At 43.7% G+C, this 25,509-nt stretch overlaps 1 protein-coding gene across 1 annotated transcript; it reads left to right on the top strand.

Moving 5' to 3' along the window:
- Positions 1 to 3,662: 3,662 nt before the first annotated feature.
- On the top strand, positions 3,663 to 23,919 carry si:dkey-110c1.10 (unconventional myosin-Vb). Its single transcript, XM_036141343.1, is given in 36 exon segments — positions 3,663 to 4,126; positions 4,607 to 4,717; positions 4,857 to 5,025; positions 6,271 to 6,415; positions 6,496 to 6,652; positions 6,733 to 6,876; positions 6,977 to 7,058; positions 7,150 to 7,257; positions 7,355 to 7,467; positions 8,330 to 8,598; positions 8,692 to 8,773; positions 9,581 to 9,721; positions 11,078 to 11,209; positions 11,311 to 11,394; positions 11,472 to 11,588; positions 11,671 to 11,768; positions 11,877 to 11,963; positions 12,144 to 12,458; positions 14,346 to 14,502; positions 14,591 to 14,830; positions 14,928 to 15,056; positions 15,058 to 15,138; positions 15,248 to 15,341; positions 15,459 to 15,607; positions 15,689 to 15,904; positions 15,988 to 16,088; positions 18,017 to 18,131; positions 18,399 to 18,504; positions 18,625 to 18,747; positions 20,679 to 20,830; positions 21,062 to 21,151; positions 21,273 to 21,408; positions 21,503 to 21,800; positions 23,079 to 23,253; positions 23,342 to 23,422; positions 23,508 to 23,919. Coding segments are annotated over 36 exon segments (4,986 nt in total). The 5' UTR covers positions 3,663 to 4,099; the 3' UTR covers positions 23,670 to 23,919.
- Positions 23,920 to 25,509: the final 1,590 nt, after the last annotated feature.

Here is a 25,509-nt window from a genome sequence, read left to right on the forward strand (position 1 = left end):
TGCTGGGTAGGGGGAAATTAATTAGTTTCAGTAGCCCAACGAGTTTAAGGCGTGGCCCTAGTAACAGATTTTTTTATTGAGGCTAAATAAATAATGGTAAAATTTTGAATTATATTTTCTGTATTGCAAGATATCAGTTGCCTAAATGGTCATCTAGAAGTTTGATGCCATCTCCTCGCTTTTCATCGCTGCACGGAGCGCTGCTCATCAGGCTGGCGCGTAAAAGCACCAAGACGCGCAGAGAAAAAAGACGCATTGCTCGGTGTCAACACGCTTCAAAGTCTGCGCATTTGCACCATGATCCAGGAACCAATTTGCCAGCGCAGTTTTTCTACACCGTTTTCTCCTTTTATGTCGGTCTTTTTGCCAAATACAAGCAGGCAATCCCAGTAAAATGCTGACAGGTGAGTGTGCATTACTATCAAATAGATAAAGCAGAAAAAATGATCACTCTGGCAGGTGAACATAAGCAAATCAAAATGATGAGGATGCAAATAAGGTGCGTTCAAACATTTTGATGCTGTGTGACAATTTTTACTGAGTTTTATCACCATGACACATTTCTTCATCCAGTCTAATCGGTTAATTTCTCTCCTTGCATTACTATGAGCGCATTGTGTTCTATTTTTCCCTTGTACTTTCAACCAATCAGAGCTCATGAAAGACAGCATCACACCAAGCAACGGGGTCAACCCCACAGACATATATACGTAGACGTGTCATAGGGCGCAGGTTCGCACGTCAACGTCACCGCCATATTGTATGTGGCAGAAAAAAGTTGAGTTCTGTTATTGTGAACGTGGATCAGAGAAGATGCCTCATTCCTGTGCTGCATGAAAATGTATTCTGGCTGATTTCACTACTTGTATCTGGCCTCTATAAACTAAGGCTGCACCATGTTGCAAAACTGGACACACTAAAGCTGCAGAGTGGTAACACAGGCTATATATATATATATATATATATGTGTGTGTGTGTGTGTATGTGTTATGAATATAAGGATCAATTTGTTAAATCTAAAACATTGTGGTCTTCATTATTTCATAAAACCGTGTCACATGTGAACCTTTAGGAACAGACTTTTTGGGTGAGTATTAAAGAGGTAAAATTAATAGTCCTAGGTGAATAAAGCAAAAATAAACAAACAAACACAAAAGTTATACTGTTATGAGAAAAACGTCATATTATGAGAATTAAGGGGGAACATTTCCAGAATAATCACAGTTTACAGAATTATTTCACTCCTGGAGTAATAGGGCCAGGTTAGATTATTTTAAATATTTTTATTCTTTAGGAGAATAAACTCAGGAGAATGAAGCTGAAGGGATACGAAAATAAACTTGTAATATTACAAAAAAATACTACGAATACAAAGTATATTCAGAGATTAAAGTCCCTCTGATACTGATTAAGTGACTGAGAAACTGCAGATTTGCCACATTTAAGATGGCGGACGCTCTGACGCATCGCAGCATAGGCAGAACCCGCCCAATGACGCGTCTACTCTTATATTATGTCTATGGTCAACCCCACCTCCTCGCTAAGATAAAAATGTCTCTAATTTTCAGCAGCATCTGAATCGCTCTTAAGCTAAAACTCCAGGTAGGAATTTTTAGGCTAGGATAGGAGCTCTCTTGGAGGACTCTGGGAATCTTTGTCAATACGGGCACATATTGTTTTGGATTACATGACTTATACAGGTACATCTAAAAGAAATTAGAATATTGTGTAAAAGTGTAAACATTTTTGCCAGTCTTTTCAGAAAGTAAAACTTATTTTAGAGATTCATTGTACACCGTAAAATATTTCAAGGTTGTATTTCGTGTACTTTTGATAAATATTGACTACAGTTAAAGAAACCCCAAAATTCAGAGTATCACATTAGACCAATTAAAGGAGGTTTTAAGCACAAATGTCAGGTTTCTGAAAAGTATGTCCATTTCTAGGCACTCAATACTTGGTTGGGGCTCCTCTTGCATGAATTACTGCATCAGTGCGGCGTGGCATGGAGGCCATCAGCCTCTGGCGCTGTGTAGGTGTAATGGAAGCCCAGATTGATTTGATAACTGCCTTCAGGTCACCTGCTTTGTTGGGGCTGTGATTTTCCTCTTGAAAATGCACTATAGATTCTCTAACGAGTTCAGGTCAGGCCAATCGAGCACAGCTTTCGGTACCTTCGGCAGTGTGGGTCGGTACCAAGTTCTGCTGGAAAATGAAATCTCCATACAGCTTATGAGCAGAGGGAAGCATGAAGTGCTCACGACTTTCCTGGTAGATGGCTGGATTCTGCATTAATTGTGGACCTAAAAAAAACAAAACACCAGCAGATAACATGACAACCCAGACCATCACTGACTGTAGAAACTTCACACCTGACTTCCATCAACGTGGATTCTGTGTCTCTCCACTTTTCCTCCAAACCCTGGGACCTTGATTCCCAAATGAAATGCAGGATTTACTATAATCTGAAAATCGAGCAACAGTCCAGTTCCTCTTCTCGTTAGCCCTGGTAAGACGCTTCTAAAGTTTTCTGTAGTTCAGGAATGCCAGATTTGTAGCCCATGTCTGTGTGTGGTGGCTCTTGATGCACCGACCCCAGCCTCAGGCCACTCTTTGTGAAGTGGTTCTCCCTCTTCCTTCATTAACAGAAGTCTGGACACCTCGACTGCAGACTGAGGAGCTGATTCAGGTTTGTTGGATCAGGGACACATCTACTCCAAACCTAGACCACTGGTTTAAAGGCTCAGGAAACCGTTGCAAGTGTTTAATTGGCTGATTAGGGCTAGACACCAGCCATGAGCTTCCAATAATGAACTCATTCACATGATTCATTGAATTTTGGGTCTTCATTATCTGTAAGCCATAGCCATGAAAGTTACATGAAACAAAGGCCTGGGATATATATTGCTCTATGTGAAATTATTCTATATGGAGTTCCACTTTCTGAGATAATTGGCAAATATCACTACATTTTTACACAATATCCAATTAGTTTTTAGCTCTACCTGTAACCATCAACAGATCTCCTCCTGAGCCACCGGCCTAGGCAGTTCATCCAGAGTTACCTTCAACCTCCTGGCTTCATGTCAGGTGCCGCACTGCAAAAACGGATCTAAAAACAAGTAAAATGTTCTTAAAGTTAGTGTATTTATCCTTGATTTGAGCCTGTAAATAAGATTATCTGCCAATGGAATGAGTATGTTGACCCCTAAAATAAGATAATTAGACATCCTGCACTTGAAATAAGATGGAGATGAGTTGTTCCTATTTTAAGTGCAAAAATCTTATTCCATTGGCAGATCATCTTATTTACCTGCTCAAATCAAGGACAAATGCACTCATTTTAAGAACAATTTACTTATTTCTAGTTCCGTTTTTGCAGTGCGGCTGTGTCTTGTTAGGTTGCACTTGTGCTCTTTCCCCTTTGGGAAGATGGTTTTAATTTGTTTTGTAAGCCAGTCCTGCTTTAAACTTGGTGTGATCTGTTCACTAACGTCCTCCACAAACCTTCTGAGGATCTTCATCACAGAGCAGCTGTGTTCATACTGAGATTAATTAACACACAGGTGGATTCTGTTTACTAGTGTGGGAACTTTAAAACTCTGTTGTGTTGTATTCTGGGCTATCAGAGTAAAAAAAAAAGAAAGAAAGCTTAATACAAATCAATGGCATTGATTTAAAAAAAGCAAAAGCAATCTTTTATTTTTATTCAGTTTCTCAATTCTGCTTTTCTTTGTATTGGTCTCTGTCTTATAAAACACCAACTCATGGTTGTAATGTGACAAAGTTTCATTGGTATGAATACTAATGCGAGGAGGTGTATAATGTGCTCAGTTCAGCAAACAGCGGCTACTGAGAGGAGGGGAAAAGATAACCGAGCTGCTCCTCCTGGGTGTGATTTATCAGATTCTGCACATCCAGCGGCTGCAGATTAACAGTTAACCTGCTCGTCCCTTCGTGTGAGAGTGGACAAAGTGCACATCGCCGTCAGCTGGCCGGAGACGGGCTCTGAGGAGAAGCAGAGGATACCGGCCAGGAACATGCAGGCTGGGCTCAGACTTTACATCAAGTCTCCTTACCTAGTGTAAAGAATGAAAACATGGCAACTCTGGAGCTGTACACCAAGGTGAGCTAACTATCTTTATTATAATTATACTGATCAGTGTTGGGGATTTTTAAACTTAATCAGACTACCTAAACTAGCCCCTTAGATGATTGGTTGTTCAAATCCCTGAGTAACTCATCGTGGTAGCCTACTACCTAAATGTCTGCAAAAGAACAAAACCTTATTCTGTAAAAATGAATGTTTGTGGTGAAAACAGTCAAGCAAACGGGTAGCTCATAGTGGAGGATGACCAGTGTTAATTTTTAACACGGTTTAAGAGCTTTTTGTGCTGATGAGTGATAAATGTCCGGCCTGGGTGGGGTGTGGAAATGTGACAGCAGAACAGTGTTTGTCATATGGGACAAAAAGGTCCTGGTGGGAAGCCGTTTCCCCCGCTGGTGTTGGGGTTGTGTCCCTGTGTTTACCTGTGTCCTCCCCGCATGTCCTTACTTTAAAACAGCTTTATAGTTGCACACCTGTAACGGTCTTTGACTTCACCAGGGAGCAGCTGTGTGGGTCCCTGACCCAGAAGCGGTGTGGGTCTCAGCCACCCTCCTCAGGGACTACAGGCCCGGAGAGGAACGGCTTCTGCTGCAGCTCCACAATGGAAACGTGAGCCACCGTCTTCCTCGTTTCTCACAAGTGTCCAGGTTTAGTCTCCATTAACGGCTAGCTTTCTAAGCTCAGTTTGTCACTAAATACAAACAAATTCGCAGAACAAAACATCTTTAGCTTGCCCTTCTTCGGACAGGAGGTCCATTACTCGGTCGACTCCCCGTCCGACCTCCCCCCGCTGGGGAACCCCGACATCCTGGAGGGGGAGAACGACCTGACGGCTCTCAGCTTCCTGCATGAGCCGGCTGTGCTGCACAACCTGCGGGTCCGGTTTCTGGACTACAGCAGCATCTACACTTACTGTGGTGAGAGTAAAAAACGAACAGAGGACAGTAGGGCGCTGCCGGCAGAAGCATTTTTACAGGAAATGTGATCTGGACACGTTTGATCTGTCGAAACAAACACGAGACGGCCCGGGAGGAGGAAGGTGGAACAGATCTGCAACAGCAATAAAAGCAGTAGGCAGCTCCTGCGCGCTTCTGTTTGTGTTTGTTATGACCCAAAATCATAAAGTCAAAGGTTAAGGCTCGGAGGCAACTCCCTCATTCTCAAAGTTCATAAAACTCCTTAAAGATGTAGTTGGAATCCTGAGAAAAGTTCATTTCAAAGTGTTTGCACAGTGAAAAGTTGCATAATTTGGACCCAAAGATTAATCCTTTTTTTTTTTTTCTTTTCATAGGACAGATTAGATGTGCAGTGCCCTGCTGAGGTTTACATGTGTCTGGATCTTTTTATGTTGCAGCTGCATATTTTGGTGTACTTTGCTGTGATTGTATGGGGTACACCACACTAAGTAGAGCAGCATTGTGAAGTGGAACAAGAATGATTTCAAATGTTTTCTCACGGTTTTGTACTTTTTACACTGGAAGTTTTATGCTGTTTTATACTGCTAGTCTTTTGGTTATGTCTCTACCACCACCCACCCCCCCCCCCCCCCCCACCACCCCAGTCCTGCAGTTGGCTTCAGGCTCTGGACTTTGACTGGACCATTCTGATATATAATTATGTTTTGGTCTAAACCCTTTCATTGTAGCTCTGATGATTGTTTCTGGGGTTGTCGTCCAGTTGCAGAACAATCTCGCCCCATATTCTGAAGTCTTGTGTATCTTCCGACTCGTTTTCTTTCAGGATTTCCTCGTATCTAGCTCCATCTTCCCACCAAGCCCTGCTGCAGAAAAGCATTCCCACATCATGACTCTGCCAGCACCGTGTTTCCCCAAAGGCAATGTCTTCAGATTGAAGATGTGTAGAAGAATTTACCATTTTTCTCAACTTTGTACTTTTCTGTATCTTATTACAACAAATTACATTAAGGTTTGTGGTTGTAACATGATAGAAATGCAACGGGCATGAACACGATGCATACAGACTCGGAGCTGAATGAACTTTTATCTGGTTGCAACTAAAACTGAATCAAATTTGGCAGGTGAAGATATACCAAAGCTTTTTTTTTTTTAAAGAGTTTAACAAAAGTCAGAATTAACAAATGTCTCTATTTTACAAACACGGTCTCAGATAGGACTCAGAAGCTGATGTGTCCGTCCCTCCAGGTATCGTGTTGGTGGCCATAAATCCCTACGATCAGCTCCCCATCTACGGGGAGGAAGTGATAGACGCTTACAGCGGCCAGGACATGGCTGACATGGAGCCTCACATCTTCTCTGTGGCCGAGGAGGCCTACTGCACCATGACTCGGTGAGAAGTCGTGGAGGGGGGCAGAAGCTGTGTTCGTAGTTTGCCATATCTCTAAATTCACAAGGATTGTTTGTGCTCAGGGAGGAGAGGAACCAGTCCATCATCATCAGTGGGGAGTCCGGCTCGGGGAAAACGGTTTCAGCCAAATTCACCATGCGATACTTTGCCGTGGTTGGAGGAGCAGCTCGACAGACCAGCGTGGAGGAGAAGGTGCTGGCCTCAAACCCCATCATGGAGGTAAATTGGGGGGTGGGTTCGCCCTCAGGCATGTTAATTTCTTGTATGTTAAGTGCAAAAAATAACTGTTGTGTTTGCAGTCCATAGGGAATGCTAAAACCACTCGGAATGACAACAGCAGCCGCTTTGGGAAGTATATAGAGATTGGCTTTGGTGGGAAGGGGGACATCATCGGGGCAAATATGCGCACGTACCTGCTGGAGAAGTCAAGGGTTGTCTTTCAGGTGACTTTTCTCTGCTTTTTAAAAACCCAGTCGGTTTAAAGCTTGTACTAATGCCAATAGTTGCACAATGTCTTGTTTTAACTGCTTTTGTCTGTGCAAGGCATCGTCCGAGAGGAACTACCACATCTTCTATCAGCTGTGTGCAGCCAGAGAGCTGCCTGAAATGAGATCTCTCAAACTGGGTGGGCCTCCGCTTCCAACTGGCTCTCATTTACTCTCTGGTCCACTCTGCTAATGGACTGATCTTTGATGTTGATTGGATTTTTACGCTAGAGCCCCCTGAGTATTTCCACTACACTAACCAGGGAGGAGAGATGCAGATTCCTGGCACGGATGATCTGTCGGACCTGGAGCGTACTCGCAATGCTTTCACCGTTCTAGGTATTCTCTGCTTAAAGTTGCACGATGGCAGCAATAATAAAAAAAAGAAGTTCAGCAAAAAAAAAAACATTTTGACTCCTTTGGGCTGAATCTTTAGGTGTGCAGCCTGAACACCAAATGGAGCTCTTCAGGATCCTGGCGGCTGTTCTGCACCTGGGAAACGTCAACATTCAAGCCAGCGGGAGAAGCGCTGACAGAAGCTACATCGATGTAACAAATGTTCTCCCCCCTCACATCTTAATTCATTACAGTGTTGTGAAAATGCTTTTTGACACTTAAGCTTTTTAAATCAGCACATTTTCACATCATGTGAAGATACCCTGACTATATATATATAAAAAAAAGTATTTTTAAAAGGAGGATTTCATAAGTAGACAAAAGAACAGTCCAAACCGACCTGGCCCTCCCTGAAAAACTAATAATTACGACTGCCTTGACACGTTTGCAAAAACTGCCAGGTAATCTTTTCTAACCCAGTGGAGGAGATTTGACCCACTCTTCTTTGCTGAATTGTTTGAATTCATTCAGATTGGAGGGTTCATGTCATCCCAGAGCATCTTGTTCACATTCGTGCCCAAACTTTGACTAGGCCACTGCAAACCATTTATTTAGTTTGTATTCTTTTATATATATATATTTTTTAAATTGGTTCAGACTTGCAGGCGTGCTTTGGATCATTGTCCGACTGGCTGCCAAAGTACGGTTAATCGTAAGATCCCAAACCCATGGCTGGACTTTCTCTTCTAGGGTTTCATGGTACAGAAAAGTGTCCATGGTTTCAATGTTTATGGCAAGCCTTCTAGGTCCTGAATCAGCGGAGCCGTCCAAGACCGTCCCACTACCACCAGCATGTTTGACTTTAGTTCTTGTTCTAAAATGTTGTTAATTTTATGGCAGATGTCCTTCTAATAAATGAAATCCTAATTGCAAATAAAAATAACTGCACTACTAAAAAAAAATAAAAATAAATAAATAATAATAACTGCACTATGTAGTTCCTCAGGTCGTCTTTGTCTGAAATGAAAATGCGGTTGATGAATAGCAGTGTGAGTTGTTGTTTTATTCTCCTCAGGCGGACGACCGCTCTCTGGCGGTCTTCTCCAAGCTGCTGGGGGTCGAGCGATCTCAGCTGGCTCACTGGCTGTGCAGCCGCAGACTCGCGGTGGGTGGAGAAATGCTGGTGAAGCCCATGACTGGGCAGCAGGCTCTGGAAGCCAGGAATGCTCTCGCCAAACACATCTACGGTCAGCTGTTCACCTGGACGGTCCAAAGGCTCAACTCAGCCCTGCGATCGCAGAAGGGGAAGGCCAGATCTTTTATAGGGGTGTTGGACATCTACGGGTCAGTAATGAGGTTTGGCTCTGTGTTTTTATGTGTGGTAACGGTTCACATCTTACGTGCATCTAAAATAGTTTTTCTTTTTTGTCGGTGCAGGTTTGAGACCTTTGATCAGAACAGCTTTGAGCAGTTCTGCATAAATTATGCGAATGAAAAACTTCAGCAGCAGTTCAACAGGGTGAGTTATGTCGCGGCTTTTTCATCTAAAGCCCTAAATGTGTTTATGCCATGATGTCAGAGGCACAATATGTCCGTCAGCAGTCATATACACATGGCTTTGTTGGTTCATGATTGTGTTACTTTAGTAATGCCTTGCCGACAGTGTCGTTTCCTGCTTTTTATTTAAATTAAACGTTTCTAATAAAAATGCCAGGGACTATTCAGCATCAACAACATAAGCAATATCAAATTAGAGGCAGTTCATGTGGTTAATTGACCTAAAATCAGAAAGCCTGGGTGGGAGCTGCAACCAGCTTGAAGCTGTGGTGAAGACAAAATGATTTCAGGACTCGAACAGATACTATGTGGATGAAATAATATGAAATTTGTCTAACGACTGATTGGCTATATTACCTAGAAATGACATTAAGGTGACCTTCTCAAAAGTAGTAGAAATGTACATGGAAAGTGTGAGCAATATCATATGTAATTTCATATTCAATTATTTTTCGCCTTTTTATTTGCATTCCTTTTATCAGACGTTTCTGTTTAATACAAATGTCTATTTTTGTCTATGTATGAATATAGTTAGGTTTTTTTTGTCCCTTATTTAACGTTAAGCAAAAATAATAATCTCACTGAGCAACCAGTCAGAGACAGAAAGTGTCTTAAAGGTGTAAAGTTGTAGTATTTTATTTTTTATTTTGTTTCGGGGAGACGACCTGAACCACAGCGGAGAGGGTTAGGACTGGAGGGGAATGTTGGCTTTGTTAAATGTTTTCAGCTTCACTGTTTACCAAGCTATGTTTTTTCTTATTGTTTCAAGCACGTGTTCCACTTGGAGCAGGAGGAGTACATCCGGGAGGAGCTGGCCTGGAACAGGATTGAATTCAGCGACAACCAGGAGTGCATCAATCTCATTGAAGGTCCCCTGGGAATCTTTGATCTGTTAGACGAGGAGTGCCGGGTCAGTCTCTGTGTCTGTCTGGTTTATTTACTAATTTGAAAGGCAGTGTCATTTTTTACAGCTTTCTCTGTAAGTCTCTGTGGATGGGATATTAGTTAAAATACTAATAAACAGTCTATCATTCATTTGGCTCAGACACTACTCAAACCAAGTCACAGCTTTCGGTGATTAAAGGAGCTGGAGAACATTTGGGGAAGAAACGATCTGATGAAGCGATTCATGGTTTGCTGCAGAAAAAAGTAGAAACTGCAGAAAACTAAATGTTTTTACCTCAAATGAGCTATAAGTAAGGTATTTACTGCAAAATCATTCTAATTTGTCACCCAGGATGGAAGTATCATTCCCTGTAAACAATCAGTCCTCTCCATCAACAATGTATTCATCATGTTTTTTTCTCTTCAATTCTATACGTACGGTCTGGAACTACTTCGGATCAGTGTAGCCCATGTTTACTTCCTGGTTCCTCAGCCAATCATATCAGTTCCCAGGGTTCCCGAAACAGAGCACAGCATGTGGCATTTTATCTTGACAAAAAATAGCAGCAGCCTGTAAACCTGGAAGCCAGTAAGAGAAGCGGACCAGAAATAGAACAGAATACAACACCATATAAAACCTATCCTGTGTTAGTAAAAATTCACAACAGAAAACACTGTTTAAAAAACGGCAGATTAGATCGTGATTGGCAAGCTGTAGTACCGAGTTGAACCACAAGTGTCGGTATCACTTACAGCTCCTTTAACTTTTTAAAAAGCACCCTCGGCTATGTTATAGGCATGCCTGCTGACTCTGCCAGCATTAACTGCTGTAGCATAAAACTGTTTCCTGATCCCTCAGCATCTATTTGTCGCTTCTCTACAGCCCAAGTTTCAATCGACTGATAAGTCAGGGGCGAAAAACTTTTGAACAAAGAATTTAATTTTGTTGAAAATCTGTAACTTTTGGCCTGATTACTTTGACTGTTCCTTTTCTGTGTTGCCATTAGGTGATTGTATCATCCACTCTCATTTAAAATGTCTTGCAGTTCCAGATGGCACATTAACGTCTACATATGGCAGTGCCTTTCTATTTTTGTTTATTCAGAAAAGTCAGTGGAGGTGCTTCTGATCAGAATCCCTCCTCTGTGCCCGTCACTTGCTGCGAGGAGACTGGGAATACTTTAGGGTCACCAAGAATGAGCTGGAGCATTTCACCGGGAAGAAAAATGTCCAAGCATCCTGAATAACCAGAAGACGGTGGATAGATAGCTGGATGGCTCTTAAATATGACTATTTCAACCAATTGCCTCACTGTGTTTGTTGAAAAGCTCCAAAAACGGTTGTTTCTGACATGTCCGTTTTATCTCTGCGACTGATCCAGATGCCTAAAGGATCCGATGAAAGCTGGGCACGAAAGCTATACGACCAGCACCTGACCAGCAAGCCCCATCCTCACTTCGGGAAACCCAGGATGACAAACAGCGCCTTCATTGTTTTCCACTTCGCTGACACGGTAAGGGATAGGACGCTCTGATCGCCGGTGATCTCCAACCAGACAAAACCAACATTTCATGTGTGTTTTTTTTTTTTTTTTTTCTCTCTCCCTGAAACCAGGTGCAATACGAATGCGGCGGCTTTTTAGACAAGAATCGAGACACCGTGTTTGGAGAGCTCATCAACATCCTCAAAGCGAGTCAGGTAGGCGTCCGGCAGATGTATAAATCAGCCATTAATGCGTGTTCTCTCAGTAAACGGTGCACCCATGATCTCATCAGTCGGAGCTGGTGGCTGAGTTGTTCCAGCAGCAGGGAAGCACCCTCCCTGTGGCCAATGGGAGCGTTCGCACAGGAAAAAGAGTTGCCAGAGAGCACAGGTTGACCGTAGGCTTTCAGGTGAGACACTTGATCTTTTTTTTAATTGATAACACTTTCCATAAGCTTTAGGTTCATAGTGCATTGTTTTTGTTTTTGTCAGTTTCGTCAGTCCTTACAGATGCTAATGGACACTCTGAATAGCACCACCCCTCACTATGTTCGCTGCATCAAACCCAACGACCTAAAAGCACCGTTCATGTGAGTCTTTACTGCCGTTCTTATCGTGCTGAAGGCTTGTGCGTATGTTTCACTGTGTGTTTTTGCATGGACTCATATATATATATATGCCATTCTGCACTTTTGCAGGTTTGACCCACAGAGGACGGTGCAGCAGCTGAGAGCTTGTGGGGTGCTGGAGACGATTCGTATCAGCGCAGCAGGTTATCCATCCAGGTGCTGAACACTTTTTAGGCTCTGATCTTGGTGTTTTGTAAAGAAATGTAACAGTGAAGCACCGATCGATGGGGAAAATATTATCGGAAGTTAAAGGAAGTCCAAAACAGCCATGTTTCATATTTTTTCAAGGTGTTAAAGGAAATGTATTAAATTTACTTGGTTTATATTTGCATCCAGGTGGACGTACGAGGAGTTCTTCAGCCGGTATCGTGTTCTCCTTCGAGGTGCCCAGCACCAGGACCAGGCCTCCTGCAGACATGCCCTGCCTCAGCTGATCCCAGACACAGACCAGTACTGCTTCGGGAAGACCAAGGTGTTTTTCCGAGCGGGTCAGGTGGCCGTCCTGGAGAGGCTGAGATCCGAACGGCTGCGCGTCTCTGCTGTGGCCATCCAGAGTCGCGTCAAAGGGTGGCTGGCACGCATCAGATACAGCCGGATCCTCTGGGCTGCTGCCACCATCCAGAGATACAGCCGAGGAGCTCTGGCCAGACGGTGAGGAGAGACGTCCATTACCCATCAGGCCATTACGCTTCTAAGTCTGTGAATCTCCCCAGAAAAAACGTGTTTGCGTAAGAAGTGTTTGAACCTCTTGAACTTTTTCACCTTTTGCCAACTCAGAACCATAAACTCTTATTGGGATTTTAAGTGGCAAACACAAAACTGTGCCTATCTATGAAGTTGGAGCCAAAGAAAACATGGTGTCCAAATGTTTTCACTAAGAAAAACGTGGCTCGCTTTTGAATTCAGACCCGTTTACTCCGACAATCCTAAAGACAGTATGACTATAGCTGTTCTGCGAAGGCATCAGAGGTTTAGTTGAGAACATTATTGATCAACATTAAGCACGCCTTAATGGAAGCGCTGCAACAAGAAGGCTGTTATGGAAAGAAAGCCGGAGGAGATCCCATTTGGGCTGTGGACCCCAAGCTGCTGCTAATAATAATAATAATGATGATGATGATGATGATGATGTGGAAGAAGGTGCTCTAGTCAGATGACTCCAGGATTAAACTTTCTGGATTATATGGAATGTAATGTATAGTGGAAAACAGAGCATGCCTGCAGTGAACCTGGCTGTGGCAGCATCATGCTGTGGGGATGCTTCTCTTCTGCAGGGACGGAGAAGATGGGTGGATGGAGCTAAACATGGGCAATCTAGAAAAAAAAACCTGACTGCAAAAGACTTGGGACTGGGTCAGGGGTTCACCCCTCAGAGGGACAACGACAACAAACACTTTGCAGGGCTACAATGAAATGGTTTCAGATTAAAACATAATCAGAATCAGAAATACTTTAATAATCCCAGAGGGAAATTACAGTATATTCATGAGTTAGAATGGCCCAGTCAAAGTTCAGACCTCAATTTAATTGAGAATCTGTGGCAAATGTAAGAAACATCTGTGAACAGACACTCTCCATCTAAACTGGTTGAAGTCAGAAGAGTCAGGGGGGTGGGGGGTGGGGGTGCTGTCAGTTTTTCCGGCCAACAGCTCTTGTGCTCAGCTTCTGTCTTCAAGCAGACAGCCTTCAGTAGATAATTAGTCATCAACACGCTCAGTTAACTTCCCCCTCAGCAGATGCTCAGGCATCCTCTCCTCATCTATTCATCATCTTGATATCTACTCTCTTCTACACATCGTCGACCTGAAAAACAGAGAGACACGGGCCATTTACCGCAGGTCTCACCTTTCTCTCTCTTTCTGTCCTCCTTGTTGGAAAAAAGGCCTCCATCGCCCCCAAATCAACTCACCTCAGATGCAGAATGCTTAAAGGGGCGGTTCAATTTAATTTGAGATTATTTTAGCTAATAATGACCTGACCACAGTCTACGGCTCGCTACTGATCATTCTGCCAAGGAGGCGATTATTAAGTAAACAGAAAAATAAATAAATTGGTGACATCTTGGCAGAAACAAGTTTATCTGCGCTGACGCAGTATGTTTTATAGTTTTTTATCACAATAAATATGCAAAATACAAAACAGGGGCTTGTTAAGTGACATTATCACATGAACATGGCTTGATGTGTCTCAGAATGCATCTTTACATCGATGCTGGACAAGTCTGTGTTTAAACCATGCCAAACATCCCTCCTAAAGTGTATCCTTATTTTGGTGTTGTATGAAGATGAACCTACAATTGTGACTAAGATGTTTATTTTATGGAAAATTTTATACTGTCAACATTTGTGTCATGTGCCTTTAATGCATGGTTGTATCATTGCTCTGCAAAAATAATAAAAGTCTAAGTTCTAAAAAAAAAAAAAAAAAAACCATGCCAAACTAGCAAACTAGAGCTTTTCGTGTAGTTCGCTTGCTTTTCCTTTGATAAATGACCCATTCGCTGAATTATCAAACGTCTTATTTGGTGTGTGGCTGCAGATTGGCTCTCACCCTGCGCTACACTAAGGCTGCCACGGTGATCCAGAAGACCTACCGCATGCTGGTGGTCAGGCAGCTCTTCCTCCTGATTCGGGACGCCACCGTCACCATCCAGGCCTTCACCAGGGGGACGCTGGCCCGCCGCACATACAGAGAGGTCGGCCTTCAGTCCCAGCCTGTTCCTCCTCTTTTTTTCAGCTCGAGTTAAACGCGCCTGGCTTGAACTGATTTGTTTTGCCTCCCAGCTGAAGGCGGAGAGGGCCGCCGTGCTGCTCCAGGCGAGGGTGCGCGGATGGCTGGCGAGGCGGGCGTACCGGCGGGTCCGTGCCGCGGTGGTGCTCATGCAGTGCTGCGTGCGCCGCAAGGCCAGCAGGAGAGAGCTGCTGAGGCTGAAGGCCGAGGCCCGCTCCGTGGAGAGGTACAGGGAGCTCAACAAGGGCATGGAGGTGAAACTGATGCAGCTGCAGCTCAGAGTAGACCAGCAGGTGGGTCCCAGAGGATGGGATGTTCAAACACACATAAGTAAAACATCATTTGGAGTTTTTTATCTCTTTTTTTTTTTGTGTGTGCGCGTTTGACAAGTCGAGGGAGAGCGCTGCTCTGAGAGAGACTCTGAACGCGGAGCGAGAGGCTGCCAGCGCTGAGCTGGAGGCTCTGAGGGGAATGATACAGAAGCTGGAGAGCCAGAAGGAGAAGAAGCCTCCACCTTCCCTGCATTATCAGTGAGAAGGAGGCGGAGGAAAGGAGGAGAGCGGAGGAGAAGGCAGCACAGGAGATCCTTCGACTCACACAGGTAAAGTGATCCCAGCCAAACTGCATGAGATGTTTTCCTGCTTTTTAAAAAAAAAAATCTTCTATTGATGATTTTTTATTTTGTGTAAATGCTCATGTCATCGTTGAAGGAGTTGCAAGCGTTGCAGAAAGACAAGGACGGTGTTTGCAAGGAGAAGGAAGATCTCTCCGCCCGCTTACAAGAGAAGGAGAAAACGCAAGAAGGTGCCGCTCCACTTCTTCACCTCTCTGCATCAATCGCTGCCTGTGGTTTCTTTTCCTGTCTCCGTCGCGGTTCTAAACACTTTCTCTTTGGCTCTCCGGCCTTCTGCACGCATGCAGAGCACGTGCAGAAGGCCGTGCTAGAGGCCAGCGCGGCTCTGCGGTCGGAGCTGGAGGAGGAGAAGATGAAGTACCAGGGGCTCCTGAGGGAGCTCAGCAGACTGGAGCAGAGATACGACAACCTGAAGGAGATGAATCTGCTCACCGAGGTTTCACGGCCGCACTTAAAGGAGGCGCCGCTCTCCGTATCCAGCTCCACAGCTTGACCTCTTTCTCTCCTCCCAACACAGCGAGCCAGGGGCCACAGAAGGACCGACTCGGCGCAGAGTCTGAGCCTGGAGCCTCTCTCTCCGTCCTCAGCGCCGCTGTCGCCCCAGTCTCTCACCCCCCTCTCCGTGTCCCCCTTCGCGTCGGCCTTCCCTTCCCCGGAGGAGCAGCGCAGGGTCAGTGTGACGTCCCCCACCCTGGAGAGGAGGCTCTCGGTGTGGAGCTCAGAGGCACGACTGGTGAGGAAGCGGCTGAGGGGGAACTCGTTTTTGAGAAAATGTGACGGCGACACGTGGATGTGTTGGTGTCGGCTTTTTGACAGGACCAGCTGATGGAGATGACGGACGTGGCCAAAGACCCGGCTGTGAAGAAGAGAGGAGAAGACCTGGAGTTTGCGTACGATGCCGTACGGGTGGCCAACAAGTCAGTCCTTCAGCTTAGTGTCGCGCTTCAGTCATTGTCTTTGGAAAGAATTGCCAACCTTTGCACTATTCCACATTTTTGTCACGTTACAACAGCTTAGGTACATTTTATGGGGATTTTATGTAATAAACCAGCACAAAGTTCAGTCCCCGTGGATTATAACTTTGTAGAACCAGCTGTCACTGCTATTAAAGCGTCATGTTGTTTTTTTTTTTTTTGCACATCTAGATATTGTTTTGTCCAGGCCATATTTGTAAAATTACTCAAACTTGGTTGGATAGAACAGAAACTTTGTCTTGTCACAGATTCCCATTATGATTTTGACTGGCCTTTTTAAAATGCTAACTATAAACCTTTCTGTTATGGCTCTGGCTGCATGTTTAGGGTTGTTCTCCTGCGGGAGGGCGAACCCCTGCCTCTTTAAGAGGATGTGTGCCCTGCGTCTAGCTCCATTCCTCTTCCCTATAACTCGGACTGGCTTCCCAGTCCTGGCTAAACAAAAGCCTCCCCACAGCAGTAGAGATGGTGCATTCAGGGGGATGTAAAGATTGTTTTTCCTCCAAAAAGTCTTTTTCACGGAGCCCAAAGCACTTTGTTCTGCGTTTTCCCAGTTCTCTGTATTACTCGTAGAAAATTACAAACAGGACTTCTTTTTGCTAGATGACGATGATGATGAAGGCCAGATGATTCAGTCATTAATCATGCACACGGTTTCCAGTTTTGGAAAATGAACTGAGCACTGCTGCATTTGGTGTATTTTGATATGTGGAATAGTGTTTTATAACCCAACTCTGTTTTAAATCGTCTCCCTAACCGGTCTGCCGCGTTCCCTGGTTTTCATGATCCTGTTTGTTCAATAACGTTCTCCAAGAAGTCTCTGAGATCCTCTCAGAAAAGCTGAACATATATACACTGAGATTAAATTACACACAGGCGGACTCTGTCTAATAACTTGGTGACTAAGGGCAATTTTATGCTCTCCTATCCCTAAATGGGATAGGAGAGCAGACATGGGTGAATACAAATGCGTGCACGAGTTTTAAGGTTCAATTTGTAGAAGAAAAGGCACATCAGTTTGCTCACACCTCACAGTGAAGCACTACTTTTTTTTTTTTTTTTATCTTTATTTTTTAAATGAGCATCAGTGATACATTAAATGATTTTGATTACAAGAGACATGATACTCATATTTATATTTTAACCCCAATCCCAAGAACATGTTAGACACCAATCCAAACAAAAAATAAATAAATAAATAAATAAAAAAAAAAAAAAAAATAAATAAATAAAATTTAATTAAAAAAAATATATCAAAATAAGAATAAATAAACAAAAATAAACGAATATAAAGATTACATACAAATATATATCCCAGTTTATACACAAATGAGCGTACATAACAAAAAGGGCAAATATCTCGGCACTCCCGCACCGAGGCTGGTACACATGGGTTCAATCATAAATACAGATACAAACGCAGAATAACTGCCAGGGGATTATTAAGTGGGCACAGTTTTGAGTTTACTTAAGTGTGTCAGTATTGGACCCCAGATAGAGAGAAATTTGTCCTTGGACCCCCTTAGAGTATATTTTATTTTCTCTAAATGTATGAAGTGTGTCAAGTCACTAAACCACAAAGATGCCTTGGGTGGATTTTTGGATTTCCAATGCAATAAAATTCTTCTGCGTGCAAGCAGCGTTGTGAAAGCAATTATATTTCTATGGCCTTCTCTTAATGTTGAATCTCTTCTAGTGAAGCACTACTTTGAAGTCTGTCTGATAGAATAAAAGGAATTGATGATAAAAGGTTGATGACATAATGAGGAAAGGTTCAGGACATATAAACCCCTTTTGTGCAGGACTCTATCCGTGCATTCGGTACATGAAGTTATTAATGATGGTGTGTAATCTGTCCCGGTGTGTGCCAGGTTTCTGGAGAGCCAGCTGCAGAAGCAGCAGAGTCAGTGGAAAGAGGAGCTCGAGGCTCTGAGGAACCAGCTCAGTCAGACGATCTGTTCCGGGTCCTCTGCTGCAAAGAAGCAGGTGGGGATTCAACTATGTCGCCTCTGATGGTGATGTGTTCATAATGTGATCGTATAAAACTGGTGTCATGACTTAATTATTGTTGGTTTACGTCTTTTTCCACTTTCGTACTCAGAATAATCCATACAGAACCGAGTGCAGCCAAATGAGGGATGAGAATCTGCTAAATTTACGTTGCTGTTTTAAGTAGAAGTGCCTAGAAATCACAGGATGTGGCAGGAGCACAACGTTATAGGAAGCTCAGGTTAAGACTGTTTCTTCTCAAAGGATCTGTGGGAGCTGCTAGAGGCCAGAGAGTTTGAGTGCATGAGGCTGCGGAGGGAGGTGAGGGAGCTGAGGACGGCGGCGTCTCTCAGACATCTGCTGACGGAAGGTGAGACGTCACCTGAGCTCACGCTGGGTGAGACACGTCTGCTGTTCAGAGGCGTTGTCTTTACTTGCACTTTTCTCTTTCACATTCAGTCATGCTGAGAGGATTTGCTTTTGTGTCCAGTTTCACCATCAGCTCCGACCACAGAGACCTTCCCTCCCGCTCAGCTGAAGCCAGCAGCAGTCCCAGGTTTGCTGGAGTGCAGGAAGAGAGACGAAGCCAAACTCATCAAGAACCTCATCACAGGTGAGGTTTGTCCTATCCGGCGTCTTTCACAGTTAGAGCCATGTAAAACGCCTTTGAATAAATACGTTTCTGTTGCATATTAAGCATGGAGAGAGGTTTGGAAACGATTTGCTGTGCGTTACTGTGACATAAACATAATTTTCCAGTCTTGTTGTTTTTTTTCTTGGGCAGCAGTGATTTAATTGCAGTCAATTCCTGACTTATAAAGATGGTAGTGATGGAGGCCCGGCTCATTTCTAAGATGTTTGCTGAGCCTGCTCAGAGAAGCCGCGCCTTTTACAGCTCCCAAATGACTCTTCGTATCCTCTTAGAATCCCCTTCTGCTGCCAGCAGGTCTTTGTTTTTACTGGTCAATTAAAACATGCACAGCCTGTGTTGTTTAATTTCTTTGACCAAATCTTTAAAATTTAACACGCACTTGCATTAATGGAGCATCAACAGAATATCAGCACCCGTCTGACTTACTTGGGTGGGATCTTCTCTAGTGGCTTAGAGAAATGCTTGTCAAGTCATATTTTTCCACTGACGAATCGAGATGATGGCTCAATAATAAAAAGTTGATCCATTCTTTGAGCCACATAAAACATTTTTTTTGTTAGTTGCTTTCATTCGATTGCGACTTAGGAGCGTCACTGAATGCAGCACCAGTGAGCAGGAAGTCAGCTAGGTAATAAAACACTAAATAAACGTACTCAGTTTAAAAGAGTTGTCTTGTTTGTCCAGTGTGAGGTTATGGATCTCCAATAAAGATTAATTCCCTGTGCCTCTAGGAAGCATTCACACCCACTTTTTGATATTTTATTTCACAGACTTATTCTACAGCTCATTTGAGTGAACTACAAAGCATTCTTGCTCGGGGCACCCAGATGGCTAGCACCACCCCTGAGAGGTCTCATCACGCCTGCTGACATTTATTGTCGTGTTGCAGCCAAGAGCAACTAAAGACGCATTTCAAACAATAGAGGATGAATACAACAACATTTTCCATACACTGTTTAGTTTTTTTGTTGGTGTTGTGTTTTGTGTTTGCGGCACAGTTGGCAGCACTGTTGAGAAGGGTATAACTGCAGAGCGTCGGAACGCCCCCACTGTCGGAACGCCCACACTGTCGGAACGCCCCCACAGCTCTGCAGTTACTCCTTACTGGCACTGTTGCCTTGCAGGTCCCGGGTTTGAATCCCGGCATGGGGTCTTTCTGCATGGAGTTTGATTGTTCTCCCCGTCCATGTGTTGGTTCGCTCCCTCACACAATTCAAAATATGACTGTTAGGAAAACTGGTTACTGTAAATGGCCTCAGGTCTGGCCGTCCGTCCATCATGCCTCTGTTTTGTCTGACAAGAGAGTGTAGAGAATGTAGGATATATATTTGGTTGGTGTTCAAATATGACTGTTTGAAATATTTTAGCGTCCTGTTCCGCAAAATGTTTCTGTGGAACCTTTCCTTTTTTTTTTTTTTGGAAGCAACAGTATTGCATTTAAATATATTTATTATGACAGTTTGTGCAATATTTGTTTTGTTGGGGTGAATTAAATGTTGACAAAAAGTTTTACACTTGTTTGAGTTTTTCTTGCAAGTTGGAGTAAGAGTGTGTGTGTGTTTCAGCACTTTGTGCATTTGGACTAAAGGAAAAACAGAAAACAGTGAGTGTATGTGTGTGTGTGTACATATATGTGTGTGTGTATATATATATATATATATATATATATATATATATATATATATATATATATATATATATATATATATATATATATATATATATATATATATATATATATAATATATATATATATATATACACACACACACTGTTTTTCCTTTAGTCCAAATGCACCGAGTGCTGAAAGAACAACCAATGTTTGTGGAGTTGCATGAAAATTAGATTTATTTTTTAATGGACTCACCGGCAATCATCTCTCTGTCCTGCAGACATCCGTCCCGACGGCGCGCTGGCTCTTCCTCCTGGTCTGCCGGCCAAAGTCGTCTTCCTCTGTGTCCGTCAAGCCGACTGCAGCGGAGACCAAGCTCGGGCTCGCTCGCTCTGCAGTGCCGCCGTCGTGGCCATGAAAGCTGCTCTGAAGGTAAGCCGAGCTCCGATCTTTCCCCATGTGTCAGAACGTAGAAGTATAATGTAATTATAGAGGTCGATGCCATCGTGTCAGGTGGATAAAAGCAACCGCCTTTCAAACACTGTGACTCCAAGTAATAAAATGTTAGCAAAAGTGATCACAGTGGAATGCTACAGTATGTTTTCCATCATTGCAGTCTCGTTGTAACCGTCAGTGTTTCTCTTGACATTTTCTGTCTCGCAGAAGCAAACAAATGATCTCGACATGACTGCTCTGTGGCTGAAAAATGTTTGTCTTTTGCACGACCTGTTGATCCAGCACTCCCCAAAACAGGTAGCTCAGACTGGCCTTCAGCTGTTTGTCTTCAGTTCACTGACTTTACTAATATGTAAACACGGTCTGATTATGGTTTCTGTAGATTAAGTCTTCAGTGTTTGACTCGTTTAACTACCAGCAGAGCCTCGACTCAGACGAGCTGGTTCCTATGAGGACAGACCTGAGCGACTTGATGCGCGCCCTGAGTGACCTCTGCATCCAGGCCTATCAGCAGCTCATCTCCATCACTGAGACGCAGCTACAGAAACTCATAGGTAACGCTGCAGCGAATCTCCTCCTGCCGCTGCTTAATGATCTCCCCTAAACCAAGCGTTACGCTTTCCTCCTCGCTCTCGTTCTCTCCCTCAGTCCCAGCCCTTCTGGAGAGCGAGAACATCCCCGGCCTGTCCGGCGCGACGGTGAAGCTGGTTGTATCCAGGAAGCGGGCGGGCTCGGACCCTCGACCCGTCGGCGCCGACGCTCCCACCGTGGCGTCTGTGATGAGGCAGCTCGGAGCCCTTCACACCGCCCTGAGCCGCCAGTGTCTGCCCCAGAGTCTGGCAGAGCAGGCTTTCCGGCAGATGACCTACCTCATCAGTGCCTGCGCTCTCAACAACCTGCTGCTGAGGAAAGACATGTGCTGCTGGAGCCGCGGCATGCAAATACGGTGGCTACTCTCCCATGCTTGGCTGTTTATCCATTCAGTAAACTTTGTAGTGATAAATGATGTTAACGGCTCAGTAAATAAGGCCGAGGAAGTATCGCTATAGTCCTACCAGCTGTACTCATCTGGACGCCGAACCTTTTGCCCATTTCTCTTGGGAAAATGGCTGCAGCTCAGTCAGACTGGATGGAGAGCATCTGTGAACATCCATTTCCACTGTAGCTCTGGCTGTATGTTTTTAGGGCTGCTGTTCTGCTTGGAAGGCGAACCTTCGTCTCAGTCTAAGCCTCTTGCAGCCTGTAGCTGGTGTTTCTGCCAGGATTGTCCTGTATTTACCTCCCCCATCAACTCTGACCGGTTTCCCTATCCCTGCTGAAGAACAGCATCTCCCCAGCCTGATGCTGCCAGCTCCACGCGTCACAGCGAGGACGGCGTGTCCAGGGTCGATGTGCAGTGTTGATTTTTCTGGCACGTGTTTAACGTCAAGACCAGAAAGTTAGATTTTCCTCTGATGTGACCGGAGCACCGGTGAGACTTCTTCTGGTCACTTTTCCACCATAGCTTGATAAATCATCAGACTTGTTAAGCCGTTAACAGGCTTCTCTGATCAGGTGGTCTCTATTCAAGTAGGTGGCCACTTAATGCAGTTGTTTGCACTGGATTGTATTGAAATGGACAGCTGCAGTTGCATGTTACACTCTTCACTTTTTGTTTGCAAAAAAAGAGCAGAAAGTCTCATTGACAGAAAATCATGTTTAACTTTCCTTCCAGTTAACCGTTTGAGCAAGTCTGAGCCTTAAACTGAAACATTTGCTCTACATGGGAAATGCTGTGTGTGGCGCTGCTCATAAGACTGAAAACAGCTGTAAAGTAAAATAAGCGAGTGGCAGCATCATGCTGTGGGGATGCTTTTCCTCAGGAGGGGGGGGGGGGCAAAAGGAAGCTGTGCGAGTGGATGGGGAAACGGATGGAGCTAAATGCAGGGCAAGACTGGAAAACTGATTTTTATTTATATAAAATAGTAAAAAAAAAAAAACTATTGAGAAGTTATTGCATTAGTAGCAGTGTTGGTCTATCACTTAAATACCAGTAGTAAAAATTTAAAAAATATGCATTTGTGGTTGTAAGGTGAGGAAGATGTTGTTCAAGGCAGCATTTTTTTTACACCGGAAAGAAATTTAAAGTATGACTAATCTTTGGCAGCAGTAACTACAGCTCCCAAAGCATGGCAGTTTGACTCAGTTTCTTATAAAAACATATATTTTTCTTCCATCCTCCCAGCTACAATGTGAGTGTGCTCGAAGAGTGGTTGCGCAGCCGAGGTCTGCAGGCAGGGGGCGCTGTGGCCACACTGGAGCCGCTCATCCAGGCAGCTCAGCTGCTGCAGGTGGGGAAAAAGACTGAGGCAGATGCTCAGGCCATCGTTCGGACCTGCACGGCTCTCTCCTGCAAGCAGGTGGGTCCTTTGGTCAGTTCTGGCACAAATATGTTAGAACAATTTTGTTTTCTTTATGCTCTTTGGGTCTTTTCATTTTGCTTCACAGATTGTGAAGATTCTGACTCTCTACACGCCTCACAGTGATCTTGATGAAAAAGTCTCTCTAAATTTCATTCGCACCGTCCAGGTACTGTCTGCATCTTTTCAGGTCTGACGCCATTCATTCAAATAAAGCCTCTAAGGCCGGTGTCCTCTATCGTTTCTGCGTCTAGGAGCTGATCAAAGACCGCTCCGACAGCCAGCCTCCACAGCTCCTTCTGGATGTGAGAAGAGTGTTCCCAGTCACTTTTCCCTACTCGCCTCCCCCGGCCCTCGGTGCAGAGGAATTAGTCATCCCTGAATCCCTCAAGATCTCCTTTCTACGCCGAGCCTAAAAACAACCAAGCCAAATATTTGACAACTGATTGTGTTTAATTTTGTCCTCGGAAATTTAAACGGCTTTAAGGGACTGTTATGAATTTAATTATTCTCTGATCATTACAAGCTCCACAATTTTCCGGCAAAGTTGATTATTAGTCTATAATAAGGCCTTAAACTGAGTCCGAGATTACTGATCTTTACTTGGTTTTGGCCAAAACGGGTACAGCTTGAGAAGATTTCATTCAATAAAGACCCAAACAGAAACATGTGTAAAGAGTCTTAAAAGAAATGATCTATTCTGATATGAAAATCTCACACTGAAAATGTAAGAAAAATCCAGCCTTAAATTTAAAGTTGAGCGGGGCAAACGTGCCACATTAAGAAAATAATTTGTAAAAAGATCACTGGTGTCACAAATACCATAAATATTAACTTAAGTAAAGCATGGCTTTTAATGTCTCTTGGGTATAAATATGACTTGTTTTTTTTAGCCCCTCTCCACTAGACAAAGGACCTGTTTATCTAGCCAACACACAGAATGAGGATAGACAGGGCGGTAAAGGAAAATCCAAAGCTCACTGTGGAGGATGTGGTATTTTGGTGTCATTAAGTCTTAAACAAAAAGACAAAAAACAAATCCCAAATTCTCCTAAGGCCAACTGTTTTTTTTTTTTTTTTTTGTTTTTTTTTTTTTGCAAGGTGTGCCAAGTTAAAGTATCTTCTGTACTGCCATTGCAAACATAAACGTGGAAACTATCGCTAAACTCTAAAATAAGATTGACCTTCATCTAAAGCAACTGATGAGTTTGTGGAGAGGCTCCTTATGCTCTACGCCACTATTATTATACGCTATTATTATGCGGTATTATTATACGCTATTATTATGCGCTAATATTATGCACTATTAGGTAAGGTGGAGGATGTGTGATGCTGAGACTGCTTATTTTTGCAAAGGCGCTGAGAACCTTGTCAGTGTGCTGTCATGAAACCCAGTACAACTTGGGTAATTTAGCAGCATAAATGGATTTTCGTGTTTCAAGACGCAAATCGTATAGAACACCTGTGGGCTGAAAGAGGGGGGGGGGGGGGGGGGGGCATCTGGGCCTCACATTTCAAAATCTGGTTAGATCGAGTGCTGTCCTATTAGCAACAGGTGGTTTATAGAGTATTAACAGCAGGGAAGCCAACAATTAAAGATAATTTCTTACCATTTTATCTCCACTGTAAAGATTTTTGTGAATACTTCAGTATAAAATTATGCTGATACAAAAAATCTTTACAGACGTGAAGTTACATCTGTAAAAATGAAGGTGCGTCGTTGCGAAAAAGAGGCCGACACGAGCGTTAAAGTCATGTTTTACACTTTTTTTTATTGGTAGCAGAAACACAGCTGGACTGTAGTCTCAGGAGCCTCAGCCCCCAATAAGAACAACCAGAATAATATTAATAAAAACAAAAAACAAAACTAGAAACATCTCTTGTGTAAAAAAATTCTCATGCCAGTACTTTGTACCCACTACACGTCATCAGTAATACATATTTATATATTCACAGACATTTAAAAAATAGAAAACAATATCCAAATATCAAAATATAGAAGACAACAGTTGGCATTAAACATCAAATAATTATGCGTGCTGGCACAACACATGTTTTCCTTTTTGTTTTCCCGTCATGCACCGTCTCTGGAAGTTACTCGAACCGGCGCCGTGCGGCCCGGGCCCGGCCGGACAGAGTGGGGACGATCATGCGTGTCTGTCCGCCTGTGTGTGTGTGTGTGTGTGTGTGTGTGTGTGTGTGTGTGTGTGTGTGTGTGTGTGTGCTTTTCGTTGTGCTTCATCTACTTCCATCTTC

The sequence above is a fragment of the Fundulus heteroclitus genome, chromosome 9 (assembly GCF_011125445.2).
Source record: "Fundulus heteroclitus isolate FHET01 chromosome 9, MU-UCD_Fhet_4.1, whole genome shotgun sequence".
In the NCBI taxonomy this organism is placed as follows: domain Eukaryota; kingdom Metazoa; phylum Chordata; class Actinopteri; order Cyprinodontiformes; family Fundulidae; genus Fundulus; species Fundulus heteroclitus.